This window comes from Vipera berus, assembly GCF_964194415.1.
Source record: "Vipera berus genome assembly, chromosome: 1".
Classification (NCBI taxonomy): Eukaryota; Metazoa; Chordata; class Lepidosauria; order Squamata; family Viperidae; genus Vipera; species Vipera berus.
Genome location: NC_138202.1, coordinates 336146670 through 336168119, shown reverse-complemented (window position 1 = coordinate 336168119; position 21450 = coordinate 336146670). Strand labels below are relative to the sequence as shown.

The window sequence follows — 21450 nt, the reverse complement described above, 5'->3', positions numbered from 1 at the left end:
ATTCTGACTTGCATATTCTTGACTCAGAATTCCTAATTACTATTGTACACCTATCTTTTCACAAAAGGTAAAAGCAGTCTATCCTGATAGAAACTATACTATGGAGGACTGAGGAGAAAAGCAGGTAAAAATGGATAAAAAAAATGATGCGAAGATGCCAAGATGTTTTGAAAGATTCAAGACTTTGGAATCAGATGGATTACACATACCCTTTTTTGAAAAGTTTAGATAGGACAGACAAAGAGAATGGTGTTTATGTAATGTATTTAGACCAGTTTCTCAGCCTAGGCAACATTTAAGATGTGTAGACTATCACAGCTTAAAAGTTCTTGAGAATCACTGAATAAGACTTTAGTATGGCATTTGATAAACTCCTTTCTTCACAAATAGAACAATGTGAAATAGATGGATTTACAATTGGTTGAACAACTGTAGCCAATGCAGTCTGGATTTATGTCTGGATGGGGAGAGAAATGTAATGAGGTACTCTGGGGTTCTTTCTTAGCATTCTTCAGCATTTTCTTTAAAATGATTTGAAAAGGGATAGAGGGGAACTTACCAAATCTTCAGGTTATGAAGTTATGAAGATCAGCTAATACTTCAGAAGACAAGATTCAAAAGGATCTCTATGAACCTGAGCAGTTGGGGCCTATCCAATAATATTTAATTTAATTTAATTTAATAATATTTATATACCGCCCTTCTCCCTGAGGACTCAGGGCGGTTCACAGGGCAAAAGTCAAATACAAAGTACAAACATTAAAAAGAGATTAAATAATTGCCCAAGTTAAAACAATTAATACAATAATAAAACCCCAAAAATAAAATTAAGAGTACAAAAAAAAATAAAAACCCCACCAATCCCCATCAGGCTAGGCCGGCTTGTACAAACAAAAACGTCTTGAGATCGCGATGAAAGGAGCGAAGATCGGGCACCATCCGGAGCTCTACCGGCAACTGATTCCACAGCTCCGGAGCGCCCACAGAGAAGGATCTCCCCCTGGGCGCCACCAATCGACATTCTCTGATCGGTGGCACCCTGAGGAGGCCCTCTCTGTGGGAACGCACAGGGCGCAGGGAGCTTGATGCCGGCAGCAGATGTTCCCTAAGGTACTCCGGCCCCATGCCATGAAGGGCTTTGAACACCATTACCAGTACCTTGAATCTCACCCGGAAGGCAACTGGCAACCAATGCAGCTCACGGAGCAAAGGTGTAACGTGGGAGTATCGGGAGACTCCCAACACAACTCTCGTGGCTGCATTCTGTACCAGTTGGAGCTTCCGGGTGGTCCTCAAGGGCAGCCCCATGTAGAGAGCGTTGCAGTAGTCCAGACGAGAGGCCACGAGCGCATGAGTGACCGTGCATAAATCATCCCGGCTAAGATAGGGCCGCAACTGGCGCACCAGGCGAACCTGGGCGAAAGCCCCCCTAGTCACAGCTCCTATATGGTCTTCCAAGGTGAGCCGTGAATCTAGGAGGACTCCCAAGTTGCGAGCCCTATCTACGGGGGGTAATAGTTCACCCCCCATAGCAAGAGGTGGAATGTCCGAATAGACCCGGGATGAAGATACAGTATGCAAAGCCACTCAGTCTTGTCGGGGTTGAGTTGAAGTCTGTTCCTAGGAGGAGAACCACTGTAAGACTGTGCCTCCCACTCCCAGTCCCCTGAGACGCCGCAGCAAGATACCATGGTCGATGGTATCGAAAGCCGCCGAGAGGTCTAATAGGACTAGAACAGAGGAATATCCCCTGTCCCGAGCCCTCCAGAGATCATTCACCAGCGCGACCAATGCCGTCTCCGTGCTGTGCCCGGGCCTGAAACCCGATTGGTACGGGTCTAGATAATCCGCTTCATCCAGGACCAGAGGGAGCTGATGCGCCACCACACTCTCAACAACCTTCGCAAGAAAGCGAAGGTTGGAGACAGGACGAAAGTTGTTCAATACAGCTGGGTCCAAGGCAGGCTTCTTGAGGAGAGGCCTCACCACCGCCTCTTTCAAGACGGCGGGGAAGCTACCCTCACCCAAAGAAGCCGATATAACTGCCTGGAACCAGCTGCGTGTCCTCTCCCGGGCTGCATAGACCAGCCAGGAAGGGCACGGGTCCAGTAAACATGTGGTGGTGCTCAGCCTCCCCATGATCCTGTCCACTTCCTCCGGAGTCACAGAATCAAACTCATCCCAGGTGGTATCGACAAGACCACCCGTGTCCTGATCGCCAGACTCTGCCCAGTCAGAGTCCAGACCGGTCCGAATCCGAGCGATTTTGTCCGACAGATGCTGGTTAAACTCCTCGGCACGACCCTGCAAGGGATCCTCCCTCACCTCCTGATTTTGGAGGGAGCGAGTCACCCTGAACAGGGCGGCCGGGCGATTATCTGCGGACGCGATAAGGGTGGCGAAGTGGTTAGACCTCGCCTCCCTTATCGCAGCGAGATAAGACCTAATGTGGGCTCTTAGTCGCAATCGGTCGGATTCGGATCGGCTGGATCTCCAACCGCTCTCTAGGCCCCGTCTCCGACGCTTCATCTCCCGGAGCTCCGCAGAAAACCATGGAGCTCGACGGGATCTGCACCGGGTCAGGGGCCGCAGGGGTACAACTCGGTCAAGAGCCTCAGTGGCCGTCCTTTCCCAGGCTTCCACTAAGGCATCTGCCGAGCTGTGAGCAAGGGAGGCAGGTGGGGACCCCAGCGCCGCCTGGAACCTCTGGGGATCCATTAAGCGTCTGGGGCGGTACCATTTAATTGGTTCCATACACCCACGGCGGGGGGTGGCAAAACGGAAGACCAGGCGCAGGAGATGATGATTGGTCCATGACAGGGGCATAATAATTGGAGAGCCCCCACCAAGATCATCTAACCACCGTCCAGATAAGAAAACTAAGTCAAGGGTGTGGCCTCCCTCATGAGTGGGTCCCAAAATTACTTGCGTCAGGTCCATGGCCGTCATGAAGTTCAGTATTGCAAAATGTAAGGTTTTGCACTTGGGAAGGAAAAAACAGATGTATGGGTGTAAGCTAAGTGGTACCTGGTTTGAAAGTAGAACTTATGAGGAAGGTCAGCCATTGTAATAGACCACAAATTAAGCATGAGACAGAAGTGTGCTGTAGCTGCCAAAACAAAAAAATGCAAACTTGATCTGTATCAACAGAAATATAATATCGAGATCATAGCAAGTAATAGATTTACTCTGTTCTCCATTGGTTAGACCATCTCTGGGATATTAAGTTCTATTCACCAAAATACAGGAAATATACTGAAGAACTGGAAATAGGAAGGAGAAGACTGCTAAAGGTGGTGAAGAGCTTGGAGGGTAAACATTTTGAAGCAACTGGGTGTGCTTATTCGACCTTGATTTACTGAATGTCTATTTCAGACATGTCAAACACAAGGCCCGGGGGCTAGATCCGGCCCGTGAAGTGGTTTCATGTGGCCCGCAAAGCCATACTGGAAACAGTGAGGGAACGGCCCCCACTGCCTTGGCCCTGGCCCAGAGACCCTCCTTCTGCCAGAGACCCTCAGATCTGTCCCACTCCTGCCCAGGCCCCCATAGGCACCCTTGATGCAAATGAAGTAGAGCTGGCCACACCCACCCAGTAGGCCATATGCACTTTAGCCACGCCCACCCAGTAGGCCACACCCACCCAGGCCACACCCACCCGGGCCCCTGAGGGCAACCGCAATGCTGATGCGGCCCTCAGTGAAATTGAGTTTGACACTCCTGGTCTATTTCAACCATCAGAAAGGTATGTAAAGATATTTAAAGCTCCAAAATCTATACTTCACCAGATTCCATACCTCCTATGCACCACACCATAGCACCATTAGACTGCATTGCAAATATGATCCACATCATAAGAGAGCAAAAACGTTGTTCTGGTTTCCTATCATGCTCATGGAGCAACCAGAGTTTGGAAAGTATATGTAAACCAACTGCTGGTTTTGGAGAACCTGTATATCCCTGCCTACCTGAGGTCAATGAATGGCTCCCATGTGGACCCTTAGTGGACACATGAGCACCAATGAATGACACGGCCAGCTGAATAAAGAGATAAAGACATTGCTTCTAGATGACCACAGCTTCTTCAAAGCAAAAGGAAATGGGTTACAAGATCACGTGGATGTATAACTACTACCGCTGTCCTCATGTACACTCATATATCCTTCAAACTTTAAAAGAACAGCTTCTCTCTCTTTTTTGTTTTTTTTAAAAAAGGGATTTGGCAGCTCTCTCAGATCTCTTCTTCATGTATTTTCTGCATTTTAATTCAGAACCAAGGATGGAATATGAAAGTAGATAGAGAAAATATGTTTCTTTTGTTGTTTCCTTCTGCTAGTTTTAAGTTTCTAAGTTTTGTGTGTGTGTGTATGTGTGTGCGCATATATATGTTTGTATGTATATAGAAATTTGCATGATCACATGAGATCTCTTAACTTAGAATCAGGTTAACTTTGATTCAATGAGCACGTCCGCTTCTTGGATACTAGATGGGGAGACAATATAAAACAGCCACCATTTTGAGAAATGTTTCTCTACACATGAAATCATGTAGGCCCATTTGCTTTGGGGCTTTTGCTCAAAAAACTGCAGAGGGTAAGTAAGGAAAGACGTAACAGAGATACATGGGGCGTATGTATATATACATAACATATATAATTCATATGAAAAATATAGACAGAAAAAAGTTTCCTTCCCTCTAGTGTGTTACAACTCACAATCATCTGCTGAAACTAAAATGCGGGGAGACTTAAGGTGAATAACAGGAAGAATTACTCATTTATACAAATGTACACAAAATTTACATAGTACATAATGTACACTGTCATTAGATGGATAGCTATATAAATCATTTAAATAAAATAGAATAAATAAAAATAATTGCAGAATTATCTGCTCTCTGATTTGGTAATGGCCACTTATATAAATTGTTTTAAAAATTGGACTGGATAAATTGGTGGAGCCTGGGGGGTTGGTAAGAGAAAAAGAGGATTGATTACATGGAAGTAAGATCCAGCAGCTTTAGTTTATTTGGACACGAAGAAAAGCTTTGATATGGTTTCCTGGAAGTTTTGAAAGACTGAGAAAACCAGAATACATTTGTTTTTTAAAAAATTATGAATTGATAATTGCTGTTTGTCAGTTTTGAGATTGGGTTGATCCTTAACATTGTTGCACGTATTTGCATTTTTCTTTTCTTGAATGGGTTAGCATAATGAAGTAAAATGCCCAGCAAAAGACTTATTGAGATGGGCAATCATATAGATTGTATAAATAAATAACTTTTAAAAAACCAAACAGGGGGATAATCAATGAGGCCATGACTGCATATAAACCACTAGAACTGATTTTTTGTGCAGAAAGACTTTTAGTTAAGGTTCACTTACCTCTGGATCCTCTGGGAAGATATTGTCAACAAGTCTCTTGTAACGGGGACGCAATGCTCCACAACAGCCACACACACCTGAAACAGAAAGAAAATTAAATCTCCGCACAACAAAGGAGTAGCAGAAATGAGACCTAGATTAGTTTTCAATTAATTATGCCAATCATTCCCCTTGCAACTATAAATAAAACTACAGAATCCTAGAATTAGTTGAGACCATTTTTTTGTCTCACATTTTTATTACCGGTAGTTTATCAAAATATAAAATACAAAGAGAAATTCAAAAAAGTAATAAAAAACTAGGGGAAGGGGGAGGGGAAAACATGGTGTAAAGGGGGAAAAGGAGCGAAAAAGGCACTGACTTCTGCAAGTCACTTTAGTACAGTAGAAGATAACATTATAACCTCAACTTTTTACTTTTACACAGTGGTATATACAATATATATTTTTATAATGTATATATATATATATGTATGTATGTATGTATATATAAATAAAGGGACGTGGTGGCTCAGTGGTTTAGGACGCTGAGCTTGTCGATCAGAAGGTCGGCAGTTTGGCGGGTCGAATCCCGAGTGCCGCGTAACAGAGTGAGCGCCTGTTACTCGTCCCAGCTTCTGCCAACCTAGCAGTTCGAAAGCACGTCAAAATGCAAGTAGAAAAATAGGGACCACTACGGTGGGAAGGTAACAGCGTTCCGTGCGCCTTTGGCGTCTAGTCATGCTGGCCACATGACCACGGAGACGTCCTCGGACAAGCGCTGGCTCTTCGGCTTTGAAACGGAGATGAGCACTGGCCCCTAGAGTTGGAAATGACTAGCACGCATGTGTGGGGGAACCTTTACCTATATACAGTATACAGTATATTTCTATAACAACTATACATTTCTATAACAACGAACCTATCTAATTAGCAAAAACAAAATCAAAGTTTAATTTTTTTTTCATTGCAAGCTCAAACTCTGGAAGCAATGTCCAAATCGAAACAAAATTAAATATATTCTCTTCTTTGGATAAAAGAATCAATTTGACTATTTCTGCTTCTCCTTGCTGTGGGAAATAATATATGCTTCTGTTTACTCATTAATGTTTACCTTACTTTATATTAAAAGATTTCCCTATATTATTTCAATTTTTTTTTTAGGTGGGACCATTTTGACCCTGAAGCTGTGCCCTCCTTCATTACTGAGACGCAGATTAAAGCAAATTTAAATAGAAGAGAATATATGCCGCTCTGGGTTGAAGTGTGGAGTCCTTGGTGCTTTCTGAGCTTGGTTGTTTGCTTGCAGATATTTTATAACCTAACTAGGTAATATCATCTGTATGAGGTGAGCATGAGATTTGCTCCTTTTAATACAGAAGCCAGTTTTGGTGGTTTTCTCCTTGGTAGTTCCTTGATTAGGAATATTGGATTAGGAATACCTTTGATTAGAGCAGCATGGCTGGCTCAGGAATTCTGGGAGTTGAAGTCCACGAGTCATAAAAGAGCCAAGGTTGCCTACCCGTGGATTAGAGTATTGGTTTCTGTTTGATTATTTGGTGTTAATCCTTGCATATTGTCTGGGTGTGGTCTATTAGATAGAATGTATTTTCCTCTATTTTCTTTTTAGCTAGTTTATTATCTCTTTTAAATAGTGCATAAATATGGTTATTTCTATGTGTCTATTGATGGCCGCTTTGTCTGAATATCAGGCTTTCAGGAATTTATTTTATTTTTATTTTATTAGACTTATATACCGCCCTTCTCCCGCAGGACTCAGGGCGGTTCACAAGGTTTTTTTTAAAAAACAATACAAGAAGTTACAAAAATCAAAAACAATTAAAATGATTACACTAACCTTGAACTAAAAACCCCAATTATAGCTAAAATACAATTAAAACCCCAGTTAATACTCTCAGTCATTCCCTAGTATTTTGGGATTTGACTCAGAATTTCCCAATTACAGCTATGGCTGAATTGATTCATGTTGTGAGCTTAAGAAGTTTTCATTGTGTCTTATGACTGCTAGTTGGCATCCATGCATGCATTATACTTATATTCTGCCACTCTGTCCCACATAGCGGCTGTTATAGTTTTTGCAATGTTTGTTGTAGATGATTCCCATTTTTTCCTCTTCTTCGCTACTTGTCCTTTGGTTTACTTAAGATGTTTTGGAGATGTTTGTGTGTTACAGTGATGCTGTGTAACTGTAATTGTATTGTATGTAATAGAGTAATATTTTTGTGTCAGAAGCATCAAAGTTCTTCTGTGGTGAAAGGATTTGCTGGTGACATCACTGTTGCCCAGGGGACGCCCAGTTGGGGGTTCCTTTCGCGTCCCCCTGAAGTTGCTCACCACAGTGGTACCCATTTATCTATTTGTGGCTGCCCACATTCAAACCACTGGGTGGGCAGAAGTGGAGCATGTGATAAGTACTCAGCCTGCCCCACAGCAGCAATGAGTTTTGAATGGGAGGCTGCTGATCGTCAGCCCAGACTCCTAACCTTGCAAGCCACCATGCTCCCTTATGTAATAAAAAGACTATTACACAGATAAAGATTTATAATTACATTCAATACTTTTCAGGTTGTTTACTTGAAGGTTTATTTCAGCTAATATATTTTTCAGTCTGCCTTATATTCTTGTTGATGAAATCTCTCTCACAGTCCATTACAGCAGCCTTTCCAACCTGATTATCATATGTATTGGTTGGACTATACCAGGGGTAGGCAACCTTCATGCTGGCTCAGGAATTCTGGGAGTTGAAGTCCACGAGTCATAAAAGAGCCAAGGTTGCCTACCCCTGGACTGTACCTGCAAAAATCCCCAAGTAGCAGATACCAAGCTAGAAATGCTACGCTTACACATTCTTCTCTGAAAATGCCAATTAAATGATAAGGAGCTATGCAAGAAAATGATTGAGAGTTGATGACTTAGTTTTTAGCAGCGTAATCTACATATTTATTTAGAAATAAAGGTCCAGTGACTTCAGTGAGAATTACAACCAGAGACCGGCTTTTCCAACAAAGCTGGAACCACTGTGATTATACATGAGCGAACTTGTCACGAGTAGGCTACACCCACATCCCACAATTTGACCGTTATTATTACCATATAAGTGTATGTACTGACTCCCTTATCATTCAGCCCTTGCTCTGATGATGTCAACAGCTTATTGATGAAAGCTCAACAATAAAGAAGAATTTTTCTTATATCCCGGAGTTCATCGTTTTTATTTTTACTGATTTCAAAAACATATATGTATATGTATATGTGTATATATATATATGTGTGTGTGTGTGCGTGTGTGTGTGTGTAAATTTTAGATAAATATGAGCTGTCACTGGTGTGACTACTGCCTGTCGATGGCCTTCGGTTAGGCTGAAACAGGAAATAAAGATTTGTCCCATGTTTGGGGCCTAGCAAGGTAATCTAAATATATATATATATATTTATTTATTAGTTTTTATAAACCGCCCTTCTCCCGAGGGACTCGGGGCGGTGTACAGAGGAAGGAATGTATACAGATTGAACAATAAATAATAAGAAACACTAATGAAACACTAATATATATCTGTGTGTGTGTGTGTGTGTGTGTGTGTAAAGGGATGCGGTGGCTCAGTGGTTTAGGACGCTGAGCTTGTCGATCAGAAGGTCGGCAGTTTGGCGGGTCGAATCCCGAGTGCCGCGTAGCAGAGTGAGCGCCTGTTACTCGTCCCAACTTCTGCCAACCTAGCAGTTCGAAAGCATGTAAAAATGCAAGTAGAAAAATAGGGACCACTACGGTGGGAAGGTAACAGCGTTCCATGCGCCTTTGGCGTCTAGTCATGCCGGCCACATGACCACGGAGACGTCCTTGGACTTTGAAACGGAGATGAGCACCGGCCCCTAGAGTCGGAAACGACTAGCACGCATGTGCAGGGGAACCTTTACCTTTTATACACACACACACACACACACACTCATCTGTACAAAGCAGGGGATGAGATATCAGAAACTTCCAGAATTGATAGATTAATGTGTTCCTTGCTTCAAACAGATAATATAAATGCTGTAAACACTTGCAATCTACAAATGGATAAGTCAATATATGTTCCCATTACATTTTTATGAGTCAAGGAGAGTAACAGAAGCTTCACCAGTCAAAAATAGAAAAATAGCTGAGACAAAGTACTAGGAAAAATGCTTCAGGGAGTTGCTTCATAGCCTTTGCCTTGTTAGACTTTCCTTTTTTCTTCATAATTGCAATTACATGCATTTTTTATATAAGGCAGCCCAGAATGCTTCCAGAGTACAGTAATAGCAAACTTGCCATCTTTCTTCTAAAGCAAAGAAAACATCCAGCAGCCCTTCTTCACATCATTAACATTAGCATCCTTTCTGTCTTTGTCCTTAGCCAATGCTGGAACCTGGATGACATTGAGATCTTTGGGCTTTCCCACCCTCAGATATGCTGAGATTTGAACCTTCACAATTCCTCAGGCAACGTGTTCATTGATCTCCAAGGCTGAAAATGTTGAGAGATGCTGCCTCAACACATCTGGAGGACATAGGATTGGCTAATATTTTCCGAACACTTCTAGAAAGCACCAGGTTGTCAAAGGTAGCATTATAACATAGAGACAAAGAAAGCAGAAATATTCCTATTATGATTGTGGAAAAAAACGTCGTCTTACATTCCACAAAAGGGCAAACCTTGGAGCAAAGAAGGGACAATCATCAGAAAGTAAGCAAGTCATCAAAGCACCTTTCCTCCATGAATTCAGGCAACTGATGATGAGCAATCTCTTCCAACAAGCATTTAATTTTTAACTGACCTGATTTGAATGATGTCTTTTTAAATTTTACCTCTGATTTTAATTGTATTACTTTTCTCTAAATGGTTCATGTGTTATATTTGCAACTGTCATAGTGAGCTGCCCTGAATATTGCATGGACAGAAAGGCAGAATACGAACTAAAGAAACAATAGCAATAGCACTTAGACTTATATACCATTTCACGGTGCTTTACAGTCCTCTTAGGCAGTTTACAGAGTCAGCATATTGCGCCCAACAATCTGGGTCCTTATTTAATGACTTCGGAAGGATGAAAGGCTGAATCAACCTTGAGCTGGTCAGAATCGAACTGATGGCAGTTGGCAGAATTAGTCTGCAATACTGCATTCTAACTACTGTGCCACCACCACTTAAAATCATTTGTTTAGCGACTGTCTGAAATTACAACTGTGATGAAAAATGGATTTATGACCCGGTCCAAAGTTATAGTAGTTGGCACTGTCATCACTCCCAGTGTTTAACTTCTCCAAATCAGGCAATGAGACCAGTTGGATGCCAGCATGGAGAATGGTAGGATCTTGTTCTCCTGATACTTCAGAATCCTCACGTGATTTCAATGAATGGTGCTGCAACTCTCCCCTCCCCATCTCCCCTTCCTCCCCCCAATCCATGCCCTTTTGTTTACCCTGTACAATGACACTCAGTAATGGCAGCACTGGGCCTCGGGCTGAAGTCAAGGAGCCTGGGGTCTTCAACAGTCTCAGACAGCTGCCACTGCTCCCAGGCCTGGACTTCAGCTCCGCTGCTGCTGCTGGCACCTGAGAAATGCCACTTCAATCCCTATACCACAGCCAGCCATGCCAGCACATTTTGCCAAGCCCTGACTCCCCTTGCAGCCCTGAATTCCACAGTAACTGCTATGGGCCACTCACCTTCAGTCATTTTTCTCCTGCAGTATAACTTTGAGTAAATCCAAGCTATTACTTCCTCTCTAACATCAAATGTGAACCAGGAACCCATTATCCTCCAGTGCTATCCTATTCCAGAACTGCAACCTATCTGGAGTGCCCAGAAGTACAAGGTGTTCAGTGCTCAAAGATATGGCCAAGGTGAGGAAGGCTGAAACCCGACCACCACTGAACAAGACCCATCCATCCAAAGCCACATCAACAATAATTTTTAGGTGAATTTAACCTCTAGCAAACATTCAGCTCCTGAACATATGGTGGATTCATTTTAAACACCTCTTTAAACTAATTCCCCAACTCTTGCAGCAGCCCAGATTTATGCCAGCTTTGAGAGATGATTTAGCAATTCTCACCCTCCTACTTTTTCCAAAGCACTGACAGCAGCATACTGTAACTATACCAATGCAGAAATAGCCTGCAGAGGGACTCCCTGCTTTGTCAGGCAAAATTCAACTGATTTGGAGTAGTTATGCAGGGAAGGCAGCCTAGAAGGGTTGGCAGAGTTTCTTTCTCTCTGGAATGGGGAGGAGGAGAAGCAAAAGGAGGAGAGAATCAGGAGGAGAAGCAACTACAGTAGATAAGAGAATGAGAAAAGCCTTTCTGGCCCCTTGCCAGCAGCCAAAAGCCGCTAGCAATTTGCATTATAAGGCCTAGCTTTTATCTCATTCTTGCCATGTTCAACACAATTTGCAAACATTATCTAATTAATCTACATAATATGGTACTTTCCTCTTGCCTTCCCTCTCTTGCATGAGAAGTTAAGTATACCATTTTTTTTATGGTTGCAAGAAAACTGCTACAAATTACCAAACAGACTTAATCAATATGGCCTAAAGAGGTGCTTTTTTTAAAAAAAAAAGACAAGACACTCTATTGGCAGGTGAGATTCAACTACCATCTAATCCAGCATTCCATTCTAAAGCGGCAAGGCAGAGCTTTCTAGTGTGTTCAGAAAAAGACATGGAAGGAACTACAATTTCTGTTGTTTTCCAATTCAGAAGCTCTAAAGGTAAAGGTTCCCCCGCACATGCGTGCTAGTCGTTTCCAACTCTAGGGGCCGGTGCTCATCTCCGTTTCAAAGCCGAAGAGCCAGCGCTTGTCCGAGGACGTCTCCGTGGTCATGTGGCCGGCATGACTAGATGCCAAAGGCACACGGAACGCTATTACCTTCCCACCATAGTGGTCCCTATTTTTCTACTTGCATTTTTACATGCTTTCGAACTGCTAGGTTGGCAGAAGCTGGGACGAGTAACAGGCGCTCACTCTGTTACGTGGCACTCGGGATTCGACCCGCCAAACTGCCGACCTTCTGATTGACAAGCTCAGCGTCTTAACCCACCACTATTGCCAACAATATGTAGTTCCTTAGTATAGATTCAGAGAGAAGAATGTCTAATCTACTGGTGAGCTGAAAGTTACTGTACAAAGCTGCCTTCTCTGCAGTCAGAACACTAGCTAGCTGATCAAGTTTAAGAGTGTTGGCAGTAACAGCAGCTTTTCTGGGTTTTCAAACTCAACATCCACCTAGGATTGAATCTGTGAATTTTTGCAGGCAAAGCAGCTGTTCCACCTCTTTGCTAACCTTTTTTTCCCTAACAGGTTGCATTTGTGGAATCACAGTGGCATGTCGAAAAAACATCAGTATGGTTCCCTTTGTGATGAATTGAAATTATTCATAATCTCAAGGAATGTATTTATCATGTAATGGTGTCAGCAATGGCACCTTCTTTTCAAAGTTGGACTTTGTTCTTTCTGCTTCTGGTGGAAGCAAGATGGCTTTTAAAAAGGGAAGGAGAAAGGAACAAATGACTTTCCCAAAGGTGCTTTTCCAAAAGGCAACTGGACTTTCTTGGTTTTTTTCCTCGAAAGTGTTTCCCTTCTCATCCAAGAGGCCTCTTCAGTTCAGAATTGAGGAAGTTCCCTGTATGAGAAGTCAGGGCTTTTTTCCTCATAGAACGCTCAGAACGGAGTTCCGGCACCTTTTTTGGATGGAACCTTGTAGGTTAGGCAAGGCGGGTTGTATGACATGTGTGAGTTCTGGCACCTTTTTCTTTTACAAAAAAAGTACTGTGAGAAGTAATATGTTTTCAAAGAAGCCAAGAAAGTCCAGATGTCTTTTGGAAAAGCACTTTTGGGACAACCATGACTTGGATGGTTGAGAATCTCCATAGATAGAAAAAAAAATGCCCTGAACCAGTAACTCTCGATCAATCACAAAAAGAAACACAGAAATGCCTATGTTCCTACAAATGGAGATTTTTTTAAAGGAGGCATTTTTCTTAGCCCTGGAATTCCCACCCCAAAGACATCAAAACTAGTGGTTATCACTATTACCATCACATTTTACTATGCTAAAGTCTATAAATTAATGATGTTGTTTGAATACAGTAAATGTTTTGCTTGTCTTAGTTACAGCGGTAGCACTGGCCAATCACACTCTCAAGAACTGGGCCACTGGTATGGAAGAAAGCCAGAAGTCACAAATTCAAGAATCACCTATGTAATACAGATAGTCCTTGACTTATGATCACAACTGAGCCCAAAATTTCTGTTGCTGAGACATTTGTTAAATGAGTTTTGTCCCATTTTACGATCTTTCTTGCCACAGTTGTTAAGTGAATCACTACAGTTGTTCACTTAGTAACATGCTAGTTAAGTGAACCTAGCTTCCCCATTGACTTTGCTTGTCAGAAGGTTACAAAAGGTGATCACATGACCCTGGAAAACTGCAACCATCATAAATGAGTCAGCTGCCAAGAGTCTGAATTTTGATCGTGTGACCATGGAAATGCCTTGATGGTCATAAGTGTGAAAAATGGTCATAGGTCACTTGTTGCAGTCCCACCGTAACTTTGAATGATCACTAAATGAACATTTGTAAGTTGAGAACTATCTATAGCATGATCTGGTGGCCATCAGCCAGGCTTCCTCTAACCTGGTGCTATCTTTTATATATTTTAAGACAATATCACTCTCAATTTTATCTCCCTCTACACTGGCTGAGGAATTCTGGGAGTTGAAGTCCACAAGTCATAAAAGGGCCACGTTTGAAGACCCTTGCTCTACAAGATCCAAATAGCAGAATTACAGCCATAGTTCAACATACAACGGATGGTGAAGTCTTCCTAATAAAATGTTACATATTAACATACTCTCGGGCTTAGTTATCTAAATCAATTCAGACAATGTATCCAGGTAATAATTGGGACAGTGCACTAAAGGTGCTCAAAAGGTAGTTCTTACAATATTACTAGTCATGAAGCAGTCCAGCTGTGCCATCTGAATGCTGTCTAGTTGATCTGGACCTTTATAAGTACCAAAGTTTGCTTAATCACAGCCATATACTCCCTCAACATAGACAACAGGGAAAAACAGACTTTCTGGATGCCTTGCAGCAGAGTTTGAAAACCCCCCGACTTTTCTTAAGATTAGAGGAACCAACTTCCTTGGATAACTGATTCTGAAAGCCAAAGAGAAAACACATTTGAATGACTGAAATATACCTCATAGGGGGCATGCTCTGCAGGCAAAGAGAATTTCTTCCATAGTCTGCAAAGCTCCAATTCCTTTCAACAAGGGTTCATGGGAGAGCTCCTCTCCCCCCTTGCAGATGATACCCCATCATAAAATTATGCAGAAGTGCTAAACCGAATCTGCCTCTCTAAAAGCAGCTTACTGATGCAATGAGAAACACTAGATCATAAAGTCATTGAGGGCAACCAAAATAATGAATTAAAGGGGGGAAAAGCCAACGCCAGCATATACAGAGGAGTACCCTCCACCACAAATAGACCCGCTGCCTGCATATATATCACATCCCGCCCCCCACCCCACCCCAGTCGCCCCCTGGATTTACTTGCAGCCACCATCTGCTGCTCGGATGGGATCATGAAGCCAGCGACAGCTAAAATCTCGCCCTTTGTCTTTGTGACAAAGAGTTAAATTAACCCAACAAACAGAGGAACTGCTCCGTCAGCAAACCCAGCCCACTCCGTTCCTGTGATAAGCAGTACCAAGGACTAGGACCAGATGGCCTCGTGGAAGCCTCTTGTTCTCCAGGCATTTGGGTTACACAACGCCGTCTTCTGCCTTTGCTCTGAGGTTGGGACTGCTACCAAGGGAGGAATCCCTGGAAACCATTTGCCTGGCAAAGGGCATCGCCCACATGTTAACGCTACTGGGGCTCATTAAAGAGCCTGCTCCATTTTCTTAAAAACAAACTTCTTCCTTTTCTCCCCCCTGGAAAGGCCTGATTCCCTGCAGGCTGAAGCAGATGGGACATGTGTCCACGGGTGTCAACACTGTAGGATTTTCTTCTGCATGGAGAAGGTAAATACGGACATTTATTCTGTCTCTTAAAGATAATAGATGCAAGAGTTTTGTATTCTCCCCTTCTCCCCCCCAGAACAGCCTCTGCATTTGAGAGATTTAAAAATGGAACAACAGAGAAGGGAATTTAACAGGGAGCAATGTAGACTCAGTTCTACTGAATATGGTAGCCATATCTGCAACACAAATCACTATTATATCTGGTAACTTAAAAGACTTTCAGCAAGCAAACATCTATTCCATGTTGGCAGACTGGGGCACATTGGTGGGTGAAGGAGTAGCAGGTAAGAAGCAAGGAACTGACACAGAAGTTGCCAGTGATTTCAACTTTAGAAAGTAGGAAAAGCAGTCTGTACAATAGCATTAGTGGTACAACAGCAGCAAAGTACTCTTTGCCTTCCAGTAGCAGGCTTCCAATCAATTGCAACTCTTGATTGATCTAAGAATATAATGTTGCAATTGTGGTTTTTTTTGTTCCTCCCAGGAGTGAAGTATGGAGTGATCTTTCCGGAAGGCTAAGCACGAAGCCACTGCATTTACTCTTTTGTTGCACAGATATCAGTAGCCTATTCTCAACATTTACTGTTTTCCCCATTATATTTGTTTGAGGAAATGAAATTTTTCCCCTGGTTACTATTTCCAACACTTTTGAAGAGCCACCTTTTTAATTGCTGCCACATGTTATGTAACTGGAATGTTAATATATTTCTTTGTTTCAAACATAAATTATGACAGATGTTTATCAATCAATGTGCATTCCAGACTCTAGATTTTCACTGATGCAAACAGATCCATTACAGCTTTGAAAGGTCCTTTCTGGGAGATTTCTTGCTGATGTGCAGAGTTTTGTGAAACTAAAAGAAGGCAAGGGGAAATCAAAGCGCTGTTGTGTAAGTTTACAAAAGCTTCCCTTCTCCTCCTCCACTCCAACATCTGAAGACTCCTTGCTGAATCCCACCCCCTCTTTTGTAGGAGAAACAACCTCTTGCTATGCAACGCTGTTCTTAAACGCTTTCACAAGGGAAGATGCAAATAGTGTACAGTATCTTCCTCAGAATAAGCAAGTCTTTTTCTCCTCCCCCTCCGAATACAGCCATGTATTTCTTACTAACATTCTGAAAGCTTTTTCTTGAACATATTTTATTACTAAGATAATCAGGACCCTCATCAGTATACTTGAACAATAAACAATCATCAAATGTAAACAGTAGCATCTCTCAATTTCTTCCTTGGCTTTATAAAGTGCATGTAGGAAAAGGCTAAAATAGGGTGCACACATCTTCCTGACTTCTGTCCAATAGCCAGAGTCAAACTAAGTTAAGTTTAAGTTTAAGTTTATTTGATTTCTATACCGCCCTTCTCCCGAGGGACTCAGGGCGGTTCACAGGGCATATATAAATAGCAGTACAAAAATTAAAAAGAAATTAAACCAATGCCCAATTAAAATAACTAAGACTACTGATGCCTACAAGCACATCAGCCAACAGGGTAGAAACTGTTTAAAACTGTTTCTGATTTCATTTATTCTCTAAACTTTAAGGCCTCCACTTCTAGACACTGCAATCCCAAGAAAAGTAAGAGACTCTCTGTTGTTACTCTCACTTAGCAGTGTTGCATCTGCATGATGGCAATTCTGCTTACTAGGGACCCACTAGCTGGGTTCACATATCATGCCATACTCTAAACAAAAGTTAACACAGCACAATTTCAACATTATACAACTTATTATGCCTAACAATTAAATGATATTACAGCTTAAGATCAGGATTTCATTCAAACAAACACATTTATTCAGCAAATATGTTTACTGATGCTTCAAACCACGGGGCCTTTTCAGTTCTCCTCAATAGGACAACCGAAGAGGCAAGAGGTTATAAATAAAGAGAGAAAAAGGAACCTGGCCTGTGTATTACTGGAGTCCCTCAATCACACCTCTAGCACAGGGGTCCTCAAGCTTGGCAACTTTAAGACTTGTGGACTTCAACTCCCAGAATTCCTCAGCCAGCATTGCTGGCTGAAGAATTCTGGGAGTTGAAGTCCACAAGTCTTAAAGTTGCCAGGCCTGAGGACCCCTGCGCTAGAACATTCGACCACACAAAAACAAGATTGAAAACAGGTACCTCTGGTAAAATGGACCGCTTTCCAGCACCATGCCAGGCTCACAGCAAAGGGATCAATAGCAGAGGTCATCATTTGCCTTTTTCAGGAGAGGTGAAGGAGGCACTATGAGTCTCCAACATGCCCTACTTCTTGCTATGCTAGATAAGCAAGTGTGAAAAACCCAGCTGGGATGAGAGTGCTTTTGCACCTACTGGCAGTTCTGCCAGTAGAGAGAGCTCTGTACCCAAGCCAGAGCCTCATCCATTTGGCAGCAACTGATGTAAACGAAGGAGCCTTTGCTGTGCAACCCGAATCCTGCTGAGTCACAGGGTGCTTCTTGAGAAGACGTTCTAGGCACCCAGGGATCAGGAAGGGAGCCACAGGGTTTTCTCCTAGGATAGAATGGAGGGGGGTGGAACTTGAAGCAAAAGGACAATTATTGGACCAAGGTGTCTGGCTTGCATGGAAGCCCAACTATGTGATACAAACTCTCTGAACCCTGTTTTCTTTAATGCACACATGCATTAAGGCAGGAGTCTTCAAACCTGGCCCTTTTATGATTTGTGGACTTCAACTCCCAGAATTCCTCAGCCAGGCACACTGGCTGATGAATTCTGGGAGTTGAAGTCCACAAGTCATAAAAGGGCCAGGTTTGAAGACCCCTGCATCAAGGCTTCCACCAAGTACAGGAATTAGCTAAAGCAATTCAAGTTATATTTTCCAACTGTACAGGAAGACCAACTACTAGGATTTATAAAAGCAGGGTTTTAAATTTAATGGGAGGAAGAGGAGAAAAGGACATTTAAGTTATCCAATATACAGCAGCACTCTATAATAGGGATGAGAAGACAGCAAACCTCACGTCACTTCCCAACTCCCAGTTTGCAGCTTACAGAGCACTTTGGATTTTTACAGAAGGAGGACCCTGTGATCTCAAAGTGTTTTGCATAATACTTGCAACAGACACAATTTACTGTTTCACCTCTTAAAAAAACCAAATTCTTAAAAATCAGTCTGATTTCTTCATTGACAGAGAAAGGCATTTCAGGAACAAAATTTTACTACTTAAACCCTCCTCATGTTCCTCCCAACACCAAAAATGTCAACCCATCCACTCCAAAGAAAATACAAGTGGCCTCAACCCCCAAGAGGAGTACAAAAGAAAAGAGCCAGCCCTATACGTGCTCATGAATCTTATACACTTAGTGCCTTTCCTCACTTGTACTTTTTTTTCTGCCACAACACAATATAGTGCCTGTCTCTTGTCCCCAGTATGTAACTCAAGCAATTTAAACCTGTCCTTAGCCATTCTAGCATTAAGATAGAGTTGCCCCCTCCTTAAGGAGGTAATAAGCTATGGAAGTTTAACCATGAGAACAATCTGAAATGTTTCACCAACATTTTGTTAATGGTACTTCAGGTGACCCTTAAGAGGTTAGGTTCACCCTGGTACCAATTGGCAACCTTTTGTGTGCACAATCTTTCCCCCTGTCCTCTGAGGACCACTGCCTGGGGCAGTGGGAGACTCCTTGGTTCAATGTGATTTCTGAACCAATCTTTGGAGTGGAAACCTGGATCAGCCTAGGTAGGAACTGACAGTAGGAATGTTAGGATAAGTATCAGATGAAATAGGGGAAAGATGGATCTGAGGGTGAAGGTTCATTCTCCGAGCTTGTAGGCTGGTTTCCAAACATTTTGTTACCCAGCTAGGTAACATCTTCAGCGGAGTTTAGGGGATGTCACTGTCAGTGTTCTTCACCTGTCATGCTTGTGAGTTCATCGAAGCCTGGCACTCCACAAGCAATTCCATCAACAGACACATTGACTTACAACCAGCCTATAAACCCATCAGAATCCAAATCAACTGCACAGCCAACTAGAGACAGCACCAACCCTCAACCAACCCACGCAAGCCCTCCCCCCACCAGTTCACCTCCCAATGATCCTGACCTGATGTAACCTCCCTATCACAAGACCCTCACTTGACATGCCCACACCTGAAGCTCTTATAAACAGAAGAACACTGACACTGACATCCCCTAAACTCTGCTGAAGATGTTACCTAGTTGGGTAATGAAATGTTTGGAAACCAACCTACAAGCTCGGAGAACGAACCTTCACCCTCATCCTACACTCGAGCTACAGATACTTGCCACTACTGCAAAAGATGGATCCCTCTGCTCTATGTGGTGTAAGCTCCTACCTAAGTTCCTATATGGAGCTTACACCATATAGAGCAAAGAGATTCATTTTGTTAGCTATTGCACGTTGATTATTGTTCAGAGGCTGCTTTTGAACAGAAATTTAAAATTCTTTCAGAAGATCAGGAAACTAATGTTTAATGCTACACAGGTTTAATGCAATTCTGGAAAAGTGTTAAATCTCTATTCAACAGCAGCTGAAACAACAGTAGATAATGAGGGAAGTTGCTCAGTGGAGCACCAGAGTGAAAGATCCAGTCCATATAAATCCCATCCCCATTCCTAGCTGTCAGCTGATGCTTTGTAACAGAGGTTTGGCACTTCTCCAGAAGAGTTCTAAATGAAAACTGGTTTAGTACTCCTCTGCAAAAAGCATTAAACCTGTGTTCAAAAGAAGCCTGACTAATGAGTGCCATCCATAGTTCAAAGTTGTGGTGGGATTACACAACTGAAACAACAGAAAAGGGTCAATGCTGCAACCTATACCTGTAAACCAGAGGTCTTCAAACTTGGCCCTTTTATGACTTGTGGACTTCAACTCCCAGAATTCCTCAGCCAGGCATGCTGGCTGAGGAATTCTGGGAGTTGAAGTCCACAAGTCATAAAAGGGCCAAGTTTGAAGACCCCTGCTGTAAACTATTTGGGTTGATTCAGGCCAGGGAAGATGGAAGGCAAATTCAGACAGGTGATTAAACCCATAAATGTAGCCATCTGCCCAACCATTACTATATAAATCATAAGCACTACTGTGACTGGCAGATTTTCCTGCTGGTTAGTGTTATTAGAAGGTGAACGGTGGGTGGCAGCTTCTCTGCACAAGAAATAAAAATATTGTCCAGTGGCTACAAACCAGAACAGAGACAATACAATATGGCAATGAGAACAGCAAAAACTATGACAATTATTTTTATGCTGGCTCACAGATGACAGCAGAATGCTTTAATTGAGCTGTGGGAAACAGCCCTTGGGTTCACCAGGTTCTTATCCAGAATGCCCCAGATATAATGGCCAACACTACAAGCTTAAATTAAAGAAATATCCATCTATTCCAATGAACCTGAGATCTATCTATCTTTCCCTTACACTGGGCTAAACCATTTTTAAATATCTGAGCCCAGCACTGTTGCATCTAGAGGGAACCAATGTTTCTCTGGAGATCTTCTTTGATGCTCCCAATTTCATTTTGGTTTTATATTTAAAAAGTCTACAAATAAAACAAAAACAAACCAAGCACACTATAATCCAGGGGTTTTCAAACTTGGGCCTTTTATGACTTGTGGAATTCAACTCCCAAAATTCCTCAGCCAGCATGCCTAGCTGTGGAATTCTGGGAGTTGAAGTGCAGAAGTCATAAAAGGCCCAAGTTTGAAGACCCCTGCTATAATCTAACATACCAGCTTCAAGCACCATCTGTCTTTAAAAATATTCAACTGGGTCCCATTAGCTTTCTTATGAAATAAAACTAGGGGGAGATACAAATATTTTGCTTAGAGATATGTGCATCTTTCAGAAAAATGATAACAATAAGAAGTGGTAACAGCATTCCAACAGGAGGAACAGCAGGTAACATCTGATAAATTAGTACTTTTGTTTTACTGGATACTGTTCAAAGATAGTCTCCAAAGTGTATTAGGCTTTGTCATCTTGTAGTCAGCGAACTCTAGGAACAGATCAACAGAGGAAAAATATGGATCAGCATTGGGACAGTGCATA

The 21450-nt window shown here is 42.4% G+C and overlaps 1 protein-coding gene across 1 annotated transcript in view; it reads right to left on the bottom strand.

Annotated features, from left to right (window-relative positions):
• The window catches only part of EFR3B (EFR3 homolog B), a 103866-nt gene that overhangs the window by 65111 nt on the left and 17305 nt on the right, over window positions 1-21450 (bottom strand). The window contains exon 2 of the mRNA XM_081346344.1: window positions 5385-5461. Coding sequence (XP_081202470.1) covers window positions 5385-5461 — 77 coding nt within the window. The remainder of the gene's footprint in view (window positions 1-5384; window positions 5462-21450) is intronic.